Raw genomic sequence first — 22,723 nt, 5'->3', positions numbered from 1 at the left:
CCTGTGGAGGTGGCCATTTCCTGTGTAATACCAGCTTGTTTAAACACTAACATTCAAACGCCACAGCTGCAGAACAAACCCGGAAAGAGTTGAGTGAGAAGAAGCCCTGCATTGTGTTTCGGAGCTATGGAAGATCAGAGAAGCGGTACAGATGGGAAACGAGTTGGGTCTTTGGTTCCTGGAGTGAGGAGCTCTGGAAACAGCTAAGATGGCACAGAAGCCAGGCACAAGAAAACTGAAAAAGAGATGGTCTGTGGACTACAGCCACAAAGGGGAAAGGCTAAAGGCCACAGCAAGAGAAGTTGCTCTTAAGATACGTTATATCCTCTTTTTCAAACTTGTCTGCCGACGGACCATCGTATTCTAGTCCACCACCCTTCACGCGGGGTTCCAACCCCCATGGGAGCCCTGCAGGACCCCCTCCCCCCACCCACCCAACTGGAGGAAACTGGAGGAAATGAGCAGGCAACAGCAGAAACGGACCTGAATGCAACAAGTCTGGTAGAGTCAAAAGAACAGTACCTGGGCTTGAAGAGCTCGGTAAGCCCCTTGGAAAGCCAACTCTGTTCTCAGTGGGCTGAGGCTCTGGTTCTGGTCTCAGGCTAGGCAGCTCGGCAGGATGGGGCAGAGCCTGAGTCGGGGTGGGGGAGATCTATGCAGCTCTCTCTGAGACTCGGGAACCACAGTGTATTTTCCAGATGCCACCATGATATAAACAGGAGACGACGTTATCAGGGCTCACTGCTCTAGGAGTTAAGACATGGGTGGCCAGATACCATCCTCCAAGAACATCACTGTTTATTAGGTGACCATTGAGAACTACGAGACTCGGTTAAAGAAGATCCTTTCTGCCTTTCTAATTCACACAAACAAGTCAACCTGGGCCCCTGGAAGAGTGCCTGCTGAAATTAATTCTGCCCAATAGGGCAAAATCAATCTGCAGCCCAGTCACCCTGCACTTCTCTGAGAACATAAACTTCATGTTCTCAGCAGTGCAGCTGGAGCCCTATGGCCAACAGCAGGTCACGGTAACCTCATTCCAGGATTTCTCAAGTACCTCTCCTGTGCCTCCCTCAACCTCTCTCTAGGTCAGCGCCTTATTTGACTTCAGTTCTCCTAAGCTACGCTCGGACGTATGGCCTCGGTCTCATGATGATGGTGTGTTAAACCCATCAGCACTGTGTGTTTGGGAAAGAGCGGTCCCCAGGGGACCTCGACGTCTCCACGGCCTGAGTGGAGTCCTCGGTGGCCTCCCTGGTGCGGATTCTCACGGTTCCGGCCTCTCTGAGTTCTGAGCTGTAACCACTCCAACACGTCTTCTCAGTTTAGCACACACTGGACCCAAATAACCTCAGCCTGGAGCTGGAAAGTACTCTCCCGGGGTCAGCGGCTGTACCCTGCTGGGGTCAGACTGGAGCCTTGGGCCAACACCCCTTCCTCTCACAAGAAGTCCTGAGTGGTGGTGGGGGGGGGGAGGCGGGGGACGGCGGCTCCTGCCGTGGGAGAGATCACGTGTGCCCCACACTCAGCACTTGGAGGAAGAGGAACCCCCTGGTGCCAGGCTAGAGTGCTGACGCCCCAACCCGGAGCCAGGGAGACTGGGTGGGGAGCCAGGGTAGCAAAGGGGCTTCCCACAGTCACCACCACTTCCTTCAGGGAAGTGCTGATGGACTAGTACTTAGTGACCTCCTAAAATGCCCTTCTGGGAAGACGTATTAAGCGTCCTTGAAGGGGTGCCGACCAGGCTTGGGATTAGTTCTTATTTCAGAGCTGCCCTAGGAGGGTGAGCAAACGAGCTTCTTTTTAACTCAGGAATGTCTATCTCGTCTACAGGGTCAGCACAGGCGGGCTCCCTGCGGAAATGAGCTTACTGCACGCTCCCTCCATGTCCCCACGTCTCCCAAGGTGGCGGCACCTCAGGGGGCTCACTCCAGGTCATTTCCAGCATGCTCCGTAGACTACACAAGGCAAACCATGGAAAAGCAGCAAGTCCAGGAATTTCTGGAGGGTTTTTTTTTTTAACAGTACTCCAATCCAACAGTGTGATAAATGCATCCGAGCTACAATTAGGAAGATATATAGCATCAGAATGCGAAGGTCTGGGCAGCCTGGTGAAGCGCGGGCTCTCCAGAGCCCCAGCTATGTTTCCCATTATGTAACCCTGGTCATGGGCAGACAGCCAGACTCCAAATGAAAAAGAGACTCTGGCTTGGCACCGGTTCTATTTTCCTATCCTCATTCGGGGTCAGCGCAGTGTCATACAGCTGCAGAGAAAGCTCCGGGGATTAAACCTGGGAAAGCCTCCAAGACCAGGACCTGGGTTCAAGTACCAGCTGAAAGCAATAAACCAACTGCCACAGCTGGGCTAGGTTTGGATGTTCTCAAAGTCCCCTGACTCTTTCACTTACTGAGAACTAGAGATCAAGATGAGGGAAGATTTGGCTTTGGTGGAGCCTCTGAAATGAGGTAGGTTGTCCCACTGACCTCGCCTTGCCAAAGGTCCTGGGATGCAAGGGGGCTACGCGTGGGCTCGTGGAAGCCCGTTGCTCTGCTCTTCTCCACCACCTGATGTTCACAACGGCCTCATGCTCCCTGGGCAGAGTCAGGAGTGGCTGCCCCTCCCCTCTCACGAAAGCCACAGAATCTGTGCTCCCCACTCCTCCTCCAACCCCCAACATGTGAATGGCCCCTCCAAAGACTGTGATCTGTTCTAAACAGACCAAAGCACTCTACACTGCCTTTTACAGTGGCTCAAGGCAACTTTCCACACCCTGATACAAACCTCCATACCCAAATCTCCGATACAAAGCCATTCCATTACAACTCCTAACAGACACGAATGGGAGGTCAACGTGCCCACGTGCCAATGCCAGCCTACTAAGTGCCACTGTGTGCAGAGGCACAAATGGCTCTGAAGCCCTGCCCCTGTCACTCTGCAGTGTCAGGGAAGTCCTGTCACCATCAGAACAAGTGCTCCATACGTGCCTAAGTGGCTCCTGCAAGGAACAGTCAATGTGACCAGAAAGAAGAGGAATACGGGCCAAGAGGAGAAAACCAGGGAGACCTCATGATGTGGTTTAGAATTGCCCTGAGGAGGTGGAGGATGCTTCCAAGTGACTGACTGTGCAAGGAAACATGGTAACACAATGAAAGGCAGACAGGGAATGAAGAACGATTAAACAAGGGTCCAAATGTGTCAAGGAGACAACGTGGGAGTAGGCATTTCTGGAGGAGAAGAAAACTGAAGCACAGGCTTTCTGGCCACCTTAGTTTAGGATCAATGAGGAATCTGACTTTGCAGAAAACAAATGCGGGCATAGACTAATGAAAACACGCGAAGGAGAGGTGTTAGGTGGAAGCGATTTCCTTCCTACTTTCTTGAGATCATTCCCAGACGTTCCAAAGTGAAGAGCAGCATAGGGACCTAGTGTGTCAGAGGGATTTCTATTCTGACATCTACAGAACTATCTGGAGTATGTTATTCCTCACAGCCTTAAAAGAAAAAGGCTCCACAGTATGGAAGATCAGTGGATGGGAGATGTCATTTTGTAACCTAGAGAAGAACCACCAGACCCTGCCAATCCCTCAACTACAGCATCCACTCAGTGAATGTTAGGCAGTTATATGAGAAACCAGAAAGAAGGGAGGTAAATTCTTACTCCACTTTTCCACAGCTTGGATCTGAAGACTATGAGATGGGGTGATGGTTAGACCAGGTCTGCTTTGTCCAGTGGCACCAGCCATCAAACCACCGTACCTTGTGGTCAGGCCCCGGGATGGCGGGGCCCCTCCTCTATGCTTAAATTTGCATTCCAGAGACAACCAGCCACTGATTCTGACTGCAAAGGCAGACAGTGCAGGAAGGACTCTATTCTCTACCACACTGACTTCTCCAGCCTAGTCTGGACTCATCAAAGAGTAAGTTAACAGCTACAGGAACTTGTTTACTAAGCAATCAGATTCACAGTATTTGGTCAGATTTGCTATCCCTGTGAAGGAAAGTCTGAAAAGACTGAGCAAACTTGATTCACATGTCCCAGCCCCGTTTGCCTCTGGCCTTGGAGGTGAAGGCCAGTTGGGGGTGGATGTAGCCTGGACCACGTGCCCAGCTGCAGACTGAGCCCTTGCCCAAAGATGGGCAGCAGCTCGCATGAGCCGGCAACGGTCCATTTGCTCCAGCATCCACAGAGAAAACAGACTCAGCACCTCGAGCAAATGAGGCCCAGCACTTCCTGTGTGAGCTTTCCATTTCCTCAGCCAAACAAAAGCCAAGGGGGTGGGAGAGGGAGGAGGGGAGAAGGGAGACAGGTCACAGCAGAGCAGTTAGCCAGCCTGATGGCCAGGATATGGGGAAACGACCTGGGTCGACCATACCTAAGACTGTGAGATGGAGTGACCCAGGGAAGGCCCAAGCTCCAGGAGCAGATGGTCTGCCTTCCCCCAGGCCAAGTGAAAGACAGGAAGACACTGTGACCCCTGCACATGCTCAGAAGCAGTGGCTTGAGATACTTGGTGAGCAAGAGTCCTTCCTTGTCAGTTTCTTTCCAGAACTGCAAACTGCCTAGTCGGCATTGCAGATTAATGGCCTGAAAAGTCGGAGGCTGACATGTTAACTCTTCAGGGAACGCTGCTGAGAACTGGCTGCCCCAAGCCAGATCAGCCTGCTCCTTTATGTATCTGCAGCTGCCCAGCTCAGGGTTCAACTCTGCCTCACCGGGCCTCAGCCTGGAGTGCGTCCTGGAAACTTAAGAGGGTTCACAGGAAAGATGCAGAGATTTGTTTGGTGCTGTGAGCATCACCCACAGGGTTACAGAGCCAGAGTTGGGGGTCCTGGGAAGGGCAGGCTGAATGGTCCAGGGGTGGCTTCCTGGGGTGAGGAGCAAGGGAGATATATGAGGAAGGAAAGGCAAGAAAGAATCAGATTCTACAGTCCACATGGAAAGGTCAGTTAACTGCTGACCAGAAACCTCTGCATGTCACCCAGGAGCCTGGAGACTCCCATGGCATGGCTCCCAGCCCAGAGAAGCACCCCTCCCCACTCCCTAGAAATGTACCATCCTAGCCATCCATCCTCCTCCTTCCAGTACTCTCCCCTCCCAGGGAAGAGCACTAGGCAAGAATGAGAAGACGCTGGGCATGGATGCTTGCTCCCGAACACACACGCATATGCCCAACACAGAGCGTGAAGGAACTGTGCGTGTACCACACCTGCCAGAGACCCCAATACAGCTGCTGGAAGAGGGAGGGAGGGGGGTTGTAGAAAGGGAGACAGAAAGGTCAGACAGAGAAATGCCGAGGGAGAAACCGAGACAGGGAAAGAGAAAGAATGAGGGAGAGAAATGGACAGTCAACAGAATTGACCAGAAACAGGCCTGGGTGCACACACATTAGGGCGCTCTTAGGCAAACACACACACACATACACGGCAACCTGAACACACAGAAGAACATACACAGCGACCTGAGCACACAGAAGAACAAGACGCACAGGAACACGGGTATGGAGCAGGAGCCGTCAAACCTTTTCTATAATGGAACAGACGGTAAGTACTTTTGGCTCTGCAGCCAGTATGGTCTCTGTCACAACTGCTCAGCCCTATTACTGCAGCGCGAGAGCAGCGTGGACAGAGGGAACAAACAAGCATGGCTGTGTTCCAATACAGCTTTATGGGCGCTTTTCAGGGTCCCTTTTCATACACTTTCTGCAAGTCATGAAGTCTTATACTTTTGATCTTTCTCTCAACCATTTAAAAATGTAAACCATTCTTAGCTCATGGGCCACAGCTTGCTGACCCCTGATACAGACACACACAAACAGCAGGGAGGGAGGTGGGAGAAGAGGCAGGCGGGAAGAAGCTGAGATGGGCAGGAGGAATGGACAGAGGCAGGTGGATGGGTACAGGAAGACCCACATATAGAGAAACGTCCCCCGCCCCCAGCAGAGAGACCTAGACTGACACACAGAGATACACTCACAGACAAATATGGACAGGGACACAGGCAGTCCTGGGTACAGATGCTCAGGAACAGACACTCCCACAGGACACAGCCACACAGAGAGACACAGGCAGGACCGAAGCAGAGATGGACTGACATGGGCCCAGACGCACATATGAACACAGAGACAGGGCGTCAGACCACAGTGCAACAGGGTCCTCAGGGGACACAGGAGCCCTGCAAAGAGACCCAGACACAGATGTGGACACAGCACGTGGACACGTATACATGCGCAGACATGGACAGGCACGCCCAGAGCCTTCAGTAGACAAATCCCCTCAGACACACACACATTAATACAAAAAAACCCTCACAATCAGACACGCACAGACAACAAGACCCAAGCAGGCACACACAGAGCTACAACTCACACACTGCTATGAACACAAGAAATCGCTCTATATGGTTGCACAACAACGTGAATGCACCGTAGACTTAAAAATGGTTAAGATGGCAAACTCTGTCGTATTTATTTTTTACCACAATTTTTATAACAGAGAGAAAAAAGAGATCTACATAGAGACATCCAGCAGACACATTTTCCCCACACCAACATCCAGAGCCAGGGGGACGAGGCAGGATGTGCTGCGGGGGATGGGGATGCAGTGAGTGCAAAGCAGTCTATGCTCTCACCCCCACACACACCACATCGTGAGAAGGAGGTGGGGAGACAGTGCGCAGGACAGCATGAGAAGCGGCAAGGGCCTGAGAGATGCACGGAGACGAACTAAAAGGGAGAGACAGAGAGGGTCTCACACACTGACCGACACCCACCCAGACCTGGGAAGTAGCTGCGGAGACGGTGAGCGTGAGCAGTGCACAGTGAAAACTCACAAGATCAAGGGCAAGGAGCAGAACAGAGCAAGCCATGAAGTGAGAGAAAGAGAGACTGAGAGGAGGAGGAGGAGGAGGAATGGACCAGAGAGCAGGCAGAAGCAGGGGCCTGGGAGGTGTTCACGGAAGGGGAACACCCAAGTTCAAGTAAAGAGGGGAGACACAGGTCAGCAGGCCACAGGAGGGGGCTGTGGGAACTCGGGCAGGCAGGGCTGACTCACTGTGAGGGCAGCTCCAGGGAGGTAGGCGGAGGGTTCCAGGTGTCTGGGTAGCCGAGCATCCAGTCTGACCAGACCTTCACACTGGGGAGCAGTTCCTTCAGGTCCGGGACAAAGGAGGACACCTTGATGTCATCTTGATCCTCCTCTCCCTCAGGAGAGGACAGCTGAGCTGCAGAGGCAAAGGGTAAGAGCTGGGCCTAGATCTACAGTGGCCCTGCGTGCGGCCAGTGAGGCGCTGGGACAGCAGCCAGCTCCCAGGGAAGGGAGACCCCATCCACAGGACAGCCAGGCCCAGAAGCGAAGGACAAGTGCCAGTACCTAAGAGGATTCTGAAAAGCAGGACAGAGAGAGAACCAGTGCACTGGGTCTGCCCTGCACACAGCTGCCTGTGCTCCACCTGCGGCCTGGCGACAGGGTTGCCACCCTGGCCTCCAGCCTCCAACCCACACCCACTCTAGCCTTCCTTCAGCACAGCACTGACATGGCACCAGGGTTCCTACTCAAACGGAACAACCCGAATTTGATGGTAAGGAAGTATCAGAGAAACCCAAACAGTGGGGTGTTCTACAAGATAAATGTCCTGCATACTTCAAAAATGTCAGGAGCATGAAGAACAAAGGAATATTCAGAAACCATCCATGTTGCAGGAGACTATAAAGAGACATGACATCTAAATGCAACGTCTGATCCTGGAGTGCATCCTAGACCAGAAAAAAAATATTTTTTTAGGACAACTAATACAAACTCAGTAAGGTCTGTAGATTCAGTAATAGTACTGTATCAACGCTGGCTTCCTGACTGTGATAACAGCACTGTCGTGTAGGAGAAGGTCCTTGTGACTAGGAAGTACACAGTCCAGTATCTGGTGCGGGAAGGGGCGGGGCGGGGAAGCTACCATGTCTGCAACTTATGATCAAATGGTTCATAAAGAAAATAATACGTATACGTGTACGTATGGAAAGAGAGAGAACTTAAAGCAAGTGTGGTAGAAAGTTAACAATTAGGGAGTCTGGGTGAGGGGTAAGTAAGAGAGTATTATTCCCAAAACTTTTCTGTAAATTTGAGATTCTATCCAATTAACCTCCCTTGCTCTAAATAGGCGACTCCAGCCGCTAGAGGCACTCCCAAAGGCTGATGTGGCTGGCGAACAACAGAGGGGCCTCACTACTCATCACAACTGATCCAGAAGCTGAAAGAAAGGTGCACCCTTCAGCCCTGCCTTACATGGCCCAGAAGTCAGGCTTGGAATTCTAAGGGCAGACTTAAAGGACATGGGGACACTGCTCAAAAAGCAGTGGCTTTCAGGAGCTAGTTCTTTCAGGGGCTAGAAAGAACCCCTGATCTGGTCCAGTCAGTCTCCTGGAGATGGCTGGTCCACAGCGGTTACAGCCCCCACCAGGTAGGTACCAAACAAAGAAGGACATACAGAGAGAGAGGTGGAAACCAAAACATCAATTATGAACATCAAGGAAAACTCATTTTTCAAGTTGCATGAACACTCAGCAGTTCAGAGGTACAGTGAAAATCCTGTTAGAGGAGAAGAGAGACAGAGGATGAAAGAAGTCTCCTTTCCTTTCCACAGAACGGAAGGAGGGCCGGAGAGGAAGTGGGACTAGTCAGGTAGGCAAAAGGAAGAGGGCACGCTGGCAAGAGGGAGCCTGGAGTAGAGGGAGAAGACACGGAGAACGCAGCACGGCCTCCTGAGCGTGTCTGGACAGGACCCAGGAGCTGGAAGGCCCACCAGCCAGGGGCCCTCGTCTGCTTACCTTTGGCCGACTCCTTCAGTAAGTAGGTGCAGCGTCGCACCAGGAGAGAAAACATGGCCAGGCCCAGGGCTGCAGCCTGCTCCTGGATCACAGAGCGACACTCCTCCGAGAAGCAGTCTGGGAAGGGGAAAGGCAAGTCCATCAGTGTCCTGGGGGCTAAGGGGTCCTCTCCCCACCTTATGAGGAGGAAGTCCTTGGTCGTGTCACTGAGTTCCTTTTCCTCACCTGAGCCTGGGGCTGGAAGATTCCCATTCTCAAAGGGCAGTCAAAAGGTTGAACAAAGTATCGCATGTGAAGCACTCACTAGGATACCTGGCATGTGGTTAAGTGCCCGATATGGTTATTATAGGGCTCCCTGGTATGAATTCTGTTTCACACCACTTCCCCGAGACCAGTAACCCCAGGTGTACAGTCGGAGCCCAAACTGCATGCTCTCTGCTGACGACATGAACCCACAGTGAACAGGAAGTCATGTTAACTCAGTCTCTCTAATGCATAGATGGCAGGAATACAGTCACCAATTAAGATGAGAAAAACACCGATTTAGAAGTCATTTTCTTGAAGCACCAACCTTTGATTCCAGCCTTACCTTCTCTCTGTTCCTCCTCCTCCTCAGAGAACACACACGACACTTAGAAATAATATATTTTTCACTGAATGAGTCAAATTTTATAAAGGACAGTGCCTGGCACACAATAAGCACTTAAGCAAGTATTAGCTTTAATTTTCACCTATTCATTCCTCTAGGGCTAAGAAATAAACCTGGTTCTAACATTAGCAGTCTATGCCCCTCACTTCCTGAGCCTGACCAACTTCCTTCCCGCTGTGGGTCAGGGAAAGGAGCCACCCTGGTGGTGGCCGGGCCTATCCTTTAGCAGGAGCTACAGCACATAACCCTCAAACCACTGTCTGTACCCGCTCCCTGTCAGCGGCCCTCCCTGACGGTCACCTCATGCAGCCCTGAGAGAAACAGGTGACAAGCGGAAGGCAGCAGGCCAGGCTGCAGCCCCAGGGGAGGAGACCCCTATATACGCAGGAGGCAGAATCCACAGCCAGGCTTGCTTGGTCTGGCAGCAGCTGATCTGTTAATTCCTCCTGTAATACGGGAGAACTCTCAGAATCTCCAAGTGTTAAAAGCATAATGAGCTGCACGTTTGATCTCTGTCCCTGCTTGCGTTTTAACCTCGGAAGTCAAGGGGGAGCCCTCTTGCCTCTCCCCTCATTGACACTCGGTTTTTCAATGGGGCCTAATTGAAGTCTTTACTCCAGGAGATGCTATACAACCACAGTTATTCCTAACCGTCTTGGCCACAGGAACAAACATGACTGGAGTATGCAAAGCCAGCCCCAAACCACTTTAGAAAGCCCTGGGGGTAGAAGGAACAGGCTGCTGCTCAGAAGGTCCCAACATATGACTAGCATCAGTGTAGCAATTCTTCTCTTGTGGTTTTCCCACCAGCCTGCCAGATGCCCAATGGTCCCAAATGTCAGCCTCGAACTTTCCAATTCAACTGTGGCAGGCAGTAAGGAAGTGGTAACAATCCATGTGATGAGAATAGATCACCCGTCTCCTTCTTCCTCTGGTAAGGCCCTAAACTTCTGCTAGAGAGAAAGGAAACGAGCATCCAAGGACCAAGCAGAGGGAGGATGGACAGCAGGGAAGGGGGAGACATGGAAGCCATCCCAAGGAAAGCTGCCAGCTTCTCCCCTCCATGCTCACTATACACAACGGCACTCTCCAAATCACCCTGGCCCAGGCCAGGCCCCTGCCCAGCACTGCCAGCAGCAACAGAGCCCAGAACGGGAGAGTGAGTCCTGGACAGAGGGACTTATTAGGAGAGGCTAGTTAGGAGAGGATGAGTGGAGGCCACATCCTGGCAGACGACACGCTGAGTACACATTAGTGTCCCCTCATCAACAGGACATCTTGGGCAGAAGCTGTTGTTGTTTAGTTGCTAAGCTGTGTTAGACTCTTTGTGATCCCATGGGCTGCAGCCCACCAGGCTCCTCTGTCCACGGGAACTCCTGGGCACACGCAGAAGTTACCTGCACACAGAAGGCCCTCAGAAGAGACGCAAGTGGATATCTGAACTCCAAGGACTGGCAGAAGCCCAGGACTACAACAAGATACTCTCATCAGCCTTGATAAAGAAAAGACAGGGCAAAGAGAGATGACTTTCACCCAGACCATTTCTATTTTTATGACAAACGGCAACCTTGGGTTAGACACTTTCTCAAAGTGCACAAAGCAAGACTCAAGGGGAGAATCAACTGCTTAGGAACGACACGGAGGCCTCTGGGGAGTCCAGCTTGGCTCCTTTTTAAGCTTCCTGCAGGAAGGTCTGAGGACCAGGTAAAGAAGCAACAACTGGAGCCTCTCTGCTATGTCTGGAAGGGATCAACCACCTCTCAGGGCTGTGGCTGAAAGGCAGCTGCATGACGGCTCTGCCCCTGGCCACGGTTACATCACCTCACCCTTCACCCTTCCATCTCCCCGGGAAGGGCCTGACAGCACTCCCTGCTGTGTTTGGGTCTGATGGATGGGGAGGTATTAATACAAATCAGTACACTATCCTGTGCTGATCAAGTAGGTGGTGATACCACAGTTATCTCTGGGGATCAGAATGCCTGGGTCTTGGTCAGCTCTGCACATAGAACACTTCTGGAAGGCCTGCCCTCCTCCACAGCTCAGTGGTACCCGAAGCACACACTGAGCACCCACACACACAAAGCTACAAATAAAACAGGGTCCCTGAAATCTTAGGACCTTCTAAATGGGTTATTTATTACCCCCAAGTAACCATGGTGACTCAGACCCCATGCCTCCAGTGAGAAATGTATTAAGTGCTATGGTATCTTCGGGAGATGCTGTCCGCCTCACTTAGGTTTCTGTGGGCTAGAAGCTGTAAGATGCCAGTCCTTGAGAAGGACCCACATGATGCAAGTAGGCAGGAAAGCAGCATCCAGGGTCCCAGGCCCATCTATCCCAGGTGAGGCCTAGGAAACTGGCGCCACCCTCACAGAGGCCCATATATATCCCTGGAGGGGGCTGGGCCAGGCCAACAAGTGATGTGGGGTGGGGAAGGAAAAAGCATTGTTCGCCTTGGTATTTGCCTGGGTTCCTCTGGCTTTGTGTCAGGTGGCTGGAGCCTGACATGAGCTGAGGAACTCATTAACATTGTGAAACAGCCTTTCCCCTTCTTTCCAAAAGCAGGCCTGTTCAAGGGGGTAGGGGAAAGCTTCTGGCTGAGGAAGTCAGACGGAAATGTCTCGTACCAGAGAGTCACCTGAAGTCTGAACCCCTCCCACACGCTCTCAGAGGGGCAGGTGACTGTGGCTCCTACCATTCCTCTGGCCAAATACCTGCTCAAGCAGAAACACTCTTCTCGCTCCTATTAACGAGGAGACCTTCTCATTTTTCTGAGAACATATTCATGGAAAACATAAACCAACTGTCGTCAAAGTTGTATGAAATCAGGAAATGGAGCGGCCGGGAGAAGGCTGCCATGTGGCCGGATGTTATGTATTTCTAATTAGTGCTATACATCTTTCAACAGCAAGTGTCCTTCTGCTGGGAAACACAACACACTGCCCTTGTTATTGTAACTGTCAGAGAAGTGCTTAAACAGATAATCTCCAGGAAAAGTGATAAACACGGCCCCTCTCCCACCCGTGTGTGCACGACGGTGCTGCCAAAGCAAAGCTGTGCTTGACGGCTCCAGGATGGCAGAGTGGTGTCCTGCAGGAAATGGGAACGAGGCGGGAGCAGGGAGAGGGGAGCGGCGCGGAGGCGAGGCAGGCCCACCTGCCCAGACCCGTGGAGCCCGGCCAAGGGACCGCAGTTCAGAACCATCACTTCTGATCAATTCCTGGGTCAGGGGGAGATCTGGAGGAAATCAGATCAGCAGGGCTGAGGTTTGGCTGGTCACGGAATAATCTGGTAGCAACAGACAAGCAGAGTTGGCCTGGCACACACAGCCAACCTCCTAGCAAAAGAATGAGAGGCGTAATGAAGAGAAGACACGGGACAGATGACACTTAAGTCTGATACCCCCATGGCCACAGAGGGCATTCGGAGGGCACTGGGGTCCACTCGCCATTCCAGCAGAGAGGACCAACTGTTTGCTCAGCGGCTTCACTAACAGCCAGAGAAAAATGCAGGCAAGACCACTTATTCACTGATTCCGTCCCCAACGGCTCCTCCCAGAGAGAGGAAATGAATGGTCAGTCACCTCCAAACTAACACCACCTGGAGGCGATTTGTTGGCTCTTATCTTTCAGACATGAGGCTGCTTTTCTCATGAGTCAGTCACCAGTCAGACACAGAGCTGGCACCACTCCTGAGCAGCCCACCAAAACCTCCCCGTCTACAGGAAGTGGGCAGTGAGAGCATCTTTCGACTGCTGCTGCTCAAGACACAGAGTTCCCTGTGGCAGCTGCTGGCTGACAGGGAGGTGGAAGAGGCAGTCGCTTTTATAAGAATCAGACAAAAATCTCACAGCAAAAGCAGAGATGTCCACGCCATCAGGGCATCACTTTATTCCCCAGGGAATAAAATTCATCATTCGAGAGGATGATGAATGAGTCAGAAAAATCAGGCACCAATACAGCCAAACTATATTCATGCACAATGGCAGAATATAGGCTGACTGGGTGGAAGGCAATCCAGGACGTATCCCTGAGCAAAATGTGTCCGAGACAAGACAGAGGAACATGGGAGGGAATGTGTCTTCTCTCTGAGACCCTACTGTCCTTCTGGATTTTCCAGGATTATAAACTCTTTTTTATTTTTTTTTATTTTTTTTTTAAGGATTATAAACTCTTTAACTTTCTCTTAGCAAGCGGGTAGATGTCGGGACAAAGGAAATCCCAGCCTCCCGACAAAGTGACCTCTCCCACTGACTCCACAGTTGTTGATTTGGCTCAATTGTGGAGGTACGATGGAAAACAGGATACTGTCCATGAGAAGATGATATTCTAATAAGGAAGACGAGAATACTACACAGACACCCAAATAACTGTAATTCAAGACCATGTATTATGGCATTCCATAAGGAAGGCGGAAATAAGATGCTTTCTCTAACTATTTCCTGCTAGTGTATATCACGGAAGGTTTCATGGAAGAGAACACATCCATGCTGCAAAAGATGAACAAAGATGGAGCGTGCTAAAGAGGCACGCAGGTAGAGACACACCAGCACGTACTCTGACAGCAAGCACTATATTCGGCATGTCATAAAACAGGGACCCATCGCACAGGGCCTTCGATGCCAGGGCAGCAAACACAGGCTGGACCCAAGAGGGAGTGAGGAGGTCTAGCTAAATCTAGCTAAAGCATTTAGGATGGATTAGCGTAGCTGGAAAAAAGTGACAGGGAGGCAAACAGGCTGGGAAGCTAAGAGGACGTGAACTTGCTTGAATGAAGAGGAGTGACATGTAGAGCACTTCATAAACTTTATAATACCAAATAAATGTAACATCTTTCTTAGAAGACAGGTGGGAGAGGGGACTGAAAGGCGTGCACAGATGTGAGAAACACTGTGGAAGGAAAATCAAGAGAAGAGAGAAGAGAAGATGGAGATGATGCGGGGAGGAAAGGACCCTTGCTGATAATCTTGGCAGGTTCCAGAGGATCCTGAGATCCCAACAAGGGAAACACCCACCAAATGAGATCCAGGAGAGGGGCAGAAACTGGGACTGTGGAACACCTGGAGGGAGGGGGGCTGTGCGGCACGGAGTCCCCAGGCTCCCGCCCACTTGGCTCCGGGCCAGTCCTGTCTTTTCAGAACAAAGACACTTCAGGGGGTCAGAAATACTTGAGGAAGACCTTGCAGAAGGAGGCCTGGGAAGTCTGAACGGGCTCTCCCTGTGGAAGCCATTAGATATTCAGCACTTCATTTGTTTCCAATTCTTGTAGGAGCGCAGCTCCAGGCTGTGGGGTGAGAGGCTCCCCTCTGACGTAACCAGGAAGCAGCTGCAAAATTAAGGAATCCCTCATGACATCATAAAAAGGGTCGATGGTTTACTGGGGAAAGTATAAAAATTAATTACTTATTCCCACATGACCCCCTTCCCCTAAATCTGTACACACCCCCTCCTACCTCCACGCATTCTCTCATCAACAACAACCAGAAGCCACACTGATGAGCAGGGCACGAGCAGGGCAAACAGAACCCAGGAAGAGAAAGCTCCCTGGTGCACCCACTGTCTGCACCACACTGGGGACTGGACAAGGAATGCCTAGTCCTGGAGTTTTTATGCATACAGCATCCTTCCTCAACAAAATTATCAGCCCCTTGAGGACAAGAGCTATGTCAAGACTTCACATCCTTAAAAATTAGCACCATGAAGTGGTTCAAGAAACGATTGCTGCTCTTAACAGCAGGTACACTTGCCTCTCCATTTGTGGATCATAAACGATGATTCCACTGTGGCCAGAAATAATAACTAAGATATAGGGAGACCTGTACAGAGCATATGTGTGTGTGTATGTGTTTATATATATGTATATATATAAAATCAAGGAGCTTTACAAAAGATCTGCACAGGAGGTTATTCTCCCTTTCTGACAACTGAGAAAATAGGCTCAGAGAAGTTAAATGACTGGCCCTAGCTCAAAAAGCCAGTAAGTGTCAAACCTGGGATTTGAGCCCAGTCTGCCTGCTCTTACACATATACACTGTTTTCATACCTTGTGGTTTTTTCCTTTAGTTGGTTTCTGTATATTTTTTGGCTGCGCTGCTTGTAGGATCTTACTTCCCTGATCAGGGATTGAACCCAGGCCCTCAGTAGTAAAAGTACTGAGTCTTGACCACTAGACCATCAGGGAATTCCCCATACCTGGTTCTCAAATGCCTGTGATTCAAGTTTCAAACTCCAACTCTTCTTCTCTCCTTTGCTATGAACATAAAAACCTCAGACTACTCCACAGTTCTGTACCAAAAGCTCTGCAATAACTATGTGAAAACTGAAATTAAAAACACCAACATTGCCGAAGAAAATGAAATATTTAGGTATGCTGCTGCTAAGTCGCTTCAGTCGTGTCCGACTCTGTGTGACCCCATAGACGGCAGCACACTAGGCTCCCCCGTCCCTGGGATTCTCCAGGCAAGAACACTGGAGTGGGTTGTCATTTCCTTCTCCAATGCATAAAAGTGAAAAGTAAAAGTGAAGTTGCTCAGTCGTGTCCGACTCTTAGCGACCCCATGGACTACAGCCTATCAGGCTCCTCCATCCATGGGATTTTCCAGGCAAGAGCACTGGAGTGGGGTGCCATTGCCTTCTCTGTACTTAGGTATAAATCTAGCAAAATATGAATAGGATCCTAGGCTGAAAGCTACAAATGCTGATGAAAGAAATAAAGATGACCCAGAATAAGTGGAGAGACTTATTAATGTTCATGGATCAGAGAATCAATATTGTAGAGATATCCATTCTGCCCATAAAGATTTATAGGTTTAACACAATTACTATCAGAATCTGGGCAAAGATTTTTGTAGACAAAAACAAACTTCATCCTAAAATAAAACTTTAACCTTTATACAAAAAGGCAAAGGACCTAGAATAGTTAAAACAACCTTGCAAAAGAACAAACTGGGAGGAGTCATTCTTCCCGATGTTAAGTCAAAGAATGACTGCCTTTTCAACATATGTTTGCTCAAGCAATTAGATATCCACAAACTCAGATGTTCTTCAATGGATGAATGGTTAAACAAATTGTGGAATATCCATATTATAGAATACTACTCAGCCATTAAAAAAAAAAAAACTCAACCTAAATGTTACACCTTACACAAAAATTAACTGAAAATGGATCAAAGACTTACATATGAAACATAAGACTATAAAACTTTTAGACAAAAAACAGAAGAAAGTCTTCAGGACCTAGGACTAAGTGAAGATTTCTCAGACTTGATGCCAATGTCTAAAAAAGGAAAATTGATATGATACATCTCATAAAATTAAAATCTGTTGCCCTACTGTAAGACAACGAAAAAGCAAATTACAGACTGGAAAAATGTATTTGGAAACTACGTATCTTACAAAGGACTAGTATCTAGGCTATATTAAGAACTCTTAAAACTCACCAATAAGAAAACAAATTGTCCAATTAGAAAATGGGCAAAAAGAAAATGGGCAAAAGACATGAACAGACATTTCACCAAAAAGGATATACAGGTGAAATATCAACACGTGAAAGGCTGTTCAGTATCTTCACAGTTTACACCTTTACATTTATATGGGATATAAATATATACAGTTATATTCCACTAGGGAAACAAAAGTTAAAACTACAACGAGACATCATTAAACACCTATTAGCATGGCTAAAATGACAAACAGTAACAACACCAAAAAGCGGTGAGGGTGCTGAGAAATCGGACCATATACACATAGCTGATTGGAATATAAAATGGTACAGCCACTCTGGAAAACAGTTTGGCAGTCCTTTCAAAACTAATAATACACTTATGATATGACCCAGCAATTATACTCTTGGGCATTTATTCCAAAGAAATGAAAATTTAAGTTTGCACAAATACCTGTATGCAAATGTTCATAGTAGCTTTATTCACAATAGCTTAAAACTGGAAACAACCCAAATGTTCTTCACTGGATAAATGGTTAAACAAACAGTGGAACATCCATACTATGGAATACTACTCAGCCTCATAAAAGACTACTGATACAGGCAATAACATGGACAGTCTGTCATGGAATTACGCTGGGTGAAAACAGCGTCAATTCAATGATGACCTGCTATATGATCCCATTTATATAATATGCTTGAAATAATGCAATTGCAGAGATAGAAAACAGGGGTTAGCATCTGGGGATAGAAGGGAGGGATGGTTCTTAGAAGGTAGCATCATGAAGGAGCTTTTGCAGCGATGGAACGGTTCTGTATCTTAACTGTGAAGCAGTTACATTAAACTACCTGTGTAGGGATTACCCTGGTGGTCCAGTGGCTAAGACTCTGAGTTCCCAATGCAGTGGGCCCGGGTTCAATCCCTGGTCAGGAAACTAGATCCCATATGCTGCAACTAAGAAAAAAAAAAAAAAAACACCCTGTAGGCTGCAATGGAGATGGAAGATGCCGTGTGCTACAACTAAGACCCAAAGCAGCTAAATAAATAAAATTAAAAAAAAAAAGAAAACAACTACCTGTGTGGTTAAACTGCACACAACTACACACACACACACACACACACACACAAGAGTGCATATATAACTAGTGAAATGTGAATAAGGTCCAGGAGTGTACCAATGTCAATTTCATGGTGTTGACACTGCACTAAAGTTATGCAAGATACTAACATTAGGGAAGGAGGGATGAAGGGTGAACAGGACCTCCTGTGTGTATCAGTTCAGTTCAGTTGCTCAGCCGTGTCCAACTCTTTGCGACCCCATGAATTGCAGCACGCCAGGCCTCCCTGTCCATCACCAACTCCTGGAGTTCACTCAAACTCATGTGCATAGAGTCGGTGATGCCATCCAGCCATCTCATCCTCTGTCATCCCCTTCTCCTCCTGCCCCCAATCCCTCCCAGCATCAGGGTCTTTTCCAATGAGTCAACTCTTCGCATGAGGTGGCCAAAGTATTGGAGTTTCAGCCTCAGCATCAGTCCTTCCAACATATATATATATTTTTCTTACAATTTCCTGTCAATCTATAATTATTTCAAAACAAAAAATTTAAAACAAGTAAGCCGACAGACAAAACCCAAAAAGACTGGACACAGGATTCCAGCAATGTTTCTCTTTTACACAGAAAAGGACGACTCTTTTACACAGAAAAGGACGACTAAGACATTCTGAGGATAGCTTCTCAGTTGAGAATCCTTTCAACCCCTTGTTCTCATGTGCTGCCCGGCTTGAGATGCTGGACATGCCCATCCGTGTGGTTCCTTATCTGGACTGAGCAAGAAACTGCCAGGGGCAACCAAAAGCAAAGTAAGAAAAAAGAAGGGAAAGTTCACTGAAAACAGAACTTCTGTCCAAAGAATAAGGAGTCAAGCAGGAGAACTCCATCAGCAAGGCTACGACTCATCGGACTGGCAAAATCCATGACAAGCAGCACTAAGTGAAGGTGATGAGAAAGTGAAGAAAGACGACAAGAACGAATTGCAGAAGCTAAGTGAGCTGTTTAAACATGTTCTTGCTGTTCAAAAAATAAGTAAAGGTATAAATCTCAAACAAATGGTATGTACATTCTTCAAACAAGGGCAGGTGGGGTGGGGGGAGTTGTTTTAATGCACAAGTCCTAGCACTGTTATCTTCATAAATGAAACTGCTTATACATTTTCAGGGCTGCACTGCTTTGGACTGTTAATCAGATGGATATTAAGATTTTTTCAATTAGCAGCATGAGCTATAATACTATTTTAAACTGCTCCTTTGCCAATAAATCTGTAAAGATCAAATTAAAAAAAATAGATTTCATTAAAAAAACTTACTTTTTAAAAGACAAAAATAAAAAGTCACAAAAATTTTCTCACTGGGAGAAAATATTTGTAAAACATATATCTGACAAAGGACTCTCATCAAGAATATGTAAAACTCTTCCAAATTAATAAGATACACCAAAAAATGAGCAAAAGACATATGCAGATGGCAAATAAGAACATGCTGAACATGTACTTCTGATAAGATGCTCAACATTAGGGAAATCAAAACCATGAGAAACTCTACCCCAACTAGGATGTCTATGATCAAAAAAACAGAAAATAACAAGTATTGGTGAGGATGCAGAGAACGTAACTCCTTCCTTACACATGGCTTTAGGGATATAAAATGATACAATCACCCTGGAAAATAGGTGGGAAATTTCTCAGAAAGTTAAAACAGATGACTTAGGTATACCACTCCTAGGTACCAACCTAAGAGAAGCGAAAGCGTTATGTTCACACAGACTTAACACTTGATCGCATACAGCAATTTTATGTGTTAACAGCCCCAAACGAAATAAAACCAATATCCATCAACAAGGGGATGGATAAACAAATTGTGGTATATCCACACAATGGAATACCAGTCAGCAATGAAAAGGAACAAACTCCTGTATCACTCAACAATGCTGATGAATGTCAAAATCAATCTGGAATAAAGGCAGGACAGAGGGAGGGTGAGGAAGGGCGGAGAGAACTCACTGTTGAACTTCAGAAAACTGAGATTAATCTACAGTGACAGCAGATCAGTGGTTGCCTGGGACTGGGAGGGGACGGTTAGGGAAGAATAGATTACAAGCGAGCACAAAAAACTTTTATTTTAAGGGTGAAGGATATGTCCACTATCTTGACTGTCATGATGGTTTCACAAATGTGTATATTTATATTTATATATATATATATATAAATATATGTCTAAATTCATCCAACTTACACGCTTTGAGTGTATGTGGTCTAAAATACAGTTACATCCCAGTAAAACTCTTAAAAACATTTTTTAAATTAGGGGAATCAACTCTTCAGATTTCTCAGAGTTTATAACTTAGAGACTGATTTAATCAAGAAAGGTGGACATCTACTGAGTATCCAACACATACAAAGGCCCTGAATAAGGTGTTTTGTCTACGGCCATACCACCCTGAACACACCCGATCTTGTCTGAATTGGGTGTTTTGCACACATAACCCTTATACTGAGAAAAACACCGCAAACTGGCATTGACATTCCCCACTTTGTTGTTTTTGTTCAGTCTCTAAGTCACGTCTTACTCTCGGAGACCCGTGGATTGCAGCACACCAGCCTGCACTGTCCTTCACTATCTCCTGGAGTTTGTGCAAACTCATGTCCATTGAGATAATGATGCCATCCAACCATCTCATCCCCTGTCATCCCCTTCTCCTCCTGCCTTCAATCTTTCCCAGTATCAGTTTTTCCCAGTATTGGAAAAAACTTATTTCCAATGAGTTGGTTCTTCACATCAGGTGGCCAAAGTATTGGAGCTTCAGCTTTAGCATCAGTCCTTCCAATGAATATTCAGGATTGATTTCCTTTAGGATTGACTGGTTGATCTCTTTACAGTCCAAGGAACTCTTCAAAGAGTCTCCTCCAGCACCACAATTTGAAAGCATCAACTCTTCGATGCTCAGCCTTCTTTATGGTCCAATTCTCACATCCATACATGACTACTGTAAAAACTATAGCTTTGACTATATGGACCTTTGTCAGCAAAGTGATGCAGCCATGAAATTCCCTACTTTATAGACAAGAAAACAAAGCTTCAGAGGGTAAGTTAATGCTGTTCATCAAGGTCACACAGCTGATATTAATAAATGGTTGAGTGGCAAATTCAAACCTTTGGTCTGGTTGGCTGCAAAGCTCCTTATGGAGCTGTAACATAACTGCTACCTTCTGAAGGCACGGACATGACCTCCAGAGGTGTTAGGCCCTCTCCAGAGAGGAGCTTGGCTTTCCCTCTTCCTCGACATGGAGCTCTAGAACCAAGAAATGTCCTGGGGACTTTATTGATACATCTTGGCAAGACAGATGGCAAACCACTTCTACTCTTTTCAAGGAAAATTGAAAACACTTTTAAATGAGTGCTCAGCTTTTTCCAGGAAATACCCATGCCATCTTAGAAATGGAATTCCAATAGATTTCCTGGGAAAATTCAATCAATTGCCAATGAAAACGTACTCTGGCTATTTCCACCTTAGTTATATCTCCAGATTGATATTTCCATCACTCGGAATTTCCAGCCTGATTCCAGGGTTATTCATTGCACGTCCCCTCTTGGGCAAGCTGAGCTGCTGCCAGCAGAATGGCATGCTGGCACCAGCCAAGCCTCTCAGGAATGGGGCCCAGCGGAAGCATGCCTGCCACTCCAGCGTCACATTTGGAGGAGTTACAAGTAGATCTTGGAGGACAGTGTCTCTGCTTCTACACTGCTTGCCAGAGGTTTGGGGAAGCTTGTCTCTCTCCCAATATTTGAGTGAAGCAAAGGAGGCACAGAAAAGAGTGGCAGCTTCTTGATTTCACATCAGGCAGCTAAATCCCTGTGGAATGCCATCAGGAGATCTGGGGAGCCTTGAGCCAGAAGTTACTTAAGGTTGTAGAGAAGAGAAGCAAAAGAAGCTTCCTAAGAGGCATGCCCATTGGCTAACCTAGAGAGAAAACTTCTGCTGTAAAGCTGTGAAGGAATTAATGCAGCTACATCGCTTCTGATGGAGCAGGCAGAGGTTTGGCATCTGATTCAAGCAGGTTGAAACCCACCTTTGTTGGTATGACGTTTCAGAAGCAATTTGGGCTCAACGTAAGTCAGTGAAAAATAACGCCAGCAGACACCTCATTCAGAAGAGGCTCCTTTGAGATGGCAGGCAGAGGAGCAGAGAAATGTTCAGCTTTCATTTTAACAGATTAACTCAAGTTATTTTCATTTTATGGTTTACTGAAGGATGTTTTAAAAGAGTTTGACAGCTTGCAAACAAGGCCAAAAATAAAACAACCCTGAGACAGGTAGGGCAGAGAGGTACCTAGAATAGGAAGGATCTCTTGGACTCCTTTTGAGACGCTTCCAGAATGCAAAGATTACAGCCATCACACAAATTTGGAGGAGTCAGTACTGAAAATTGAGGCCAATGATGAAACATAATTCCTGGGTGGATTCCTCTTGAGTATCCAGATCTGCATGTTCATCCCAGCCTGCTCCAGCAACTTGCCTTGAAAAGCTCCTCAAAGCTGTACTATCCAAGATCAATGCCCAACCTACATCAAGTAAGTAATGACTTTATCCAACCCCACCCACTGTGGAGCATGTGTTTTTAAAGCAGAAAAGAGATCAACAGAATGATAGCTAAATAAAGTAATTATGCCAAGGAAGAAAAGTGAGAAAGCACTCCGTGAAGGTGACTAGAAACCCATGGGGCACCAGCTAGTACCCTGACTGAGAAGGTCTGCAAAGAG

General features: G+C 47.6%; 1 protein-coding gene and 1 non-coding gene across 11 annotated transcripts in view; both read right to left on the bottom strand.

Annotated features, from left to right (window-relative positions):
- SMG6 (SMG6 nonsense mediated mRNA decay factor) overlaps positions 1 to 22,723 on the bottom strand; it is a 200,673-nt gene that overhangs the window by 99,482 nt on the left and 78,468 nt on the right. For 6 of the 10 annotated variants that reach the window (XM_086359686.1, XM_086359690.1, XM_086359692.1 and 3 more), the window contains 2 exons: positions 8,818 to 8,934; positions 7,052 to 7,220 (listed from right to left, as the gene is read on the bottom strand). In XM_086359686.1, the coding sequence (XP_086215812.1) occupies positions 7,052 to 7,220; positions 8,818 to 8,934 (286 nt within the window). Of the gene's footprint in view, positions 1 to 7,051; positions 7,221 to 8,817; positions 8,935 to 9,406; positions 9,449 to 17,755; positions 17,862 to 22,723 lie in introns of all 10 variants that reach the window. The other 4 variants (XM_086359688.1, XM_086359691.1, XM_086359687.1 and 1 more) reach the window with 2 other exon arrangements.
- Positions 15,574 to 15,646, bottom strand: TRNAK-UUU (transfer RNA lysine (anticodon UUU)). The gene has a single exon. It is a non-coding gene; the product is annotated as a tRNA-Lys (tRNA).

This window comes from Bos grunniens, chromosome 19 (assembly GCF_055505025.1).
Source record: "Bos grunniens cultivar Pamir isolate PY7600 chromosome 19, Bosgru_T2T1.0, whole genome shotgun sequence".
Lineage (NCBI taxonomy): Eukaryota > Metazoa > Chordata > Mammalia > Artiodactyla > Bovidae > Bos > Bos grunniens.
The sequence above is the reverse complement of the archived record's forward strand: the minus strand, read 5'-3'. Positions and strand labels throughout refer to the sequence as shown.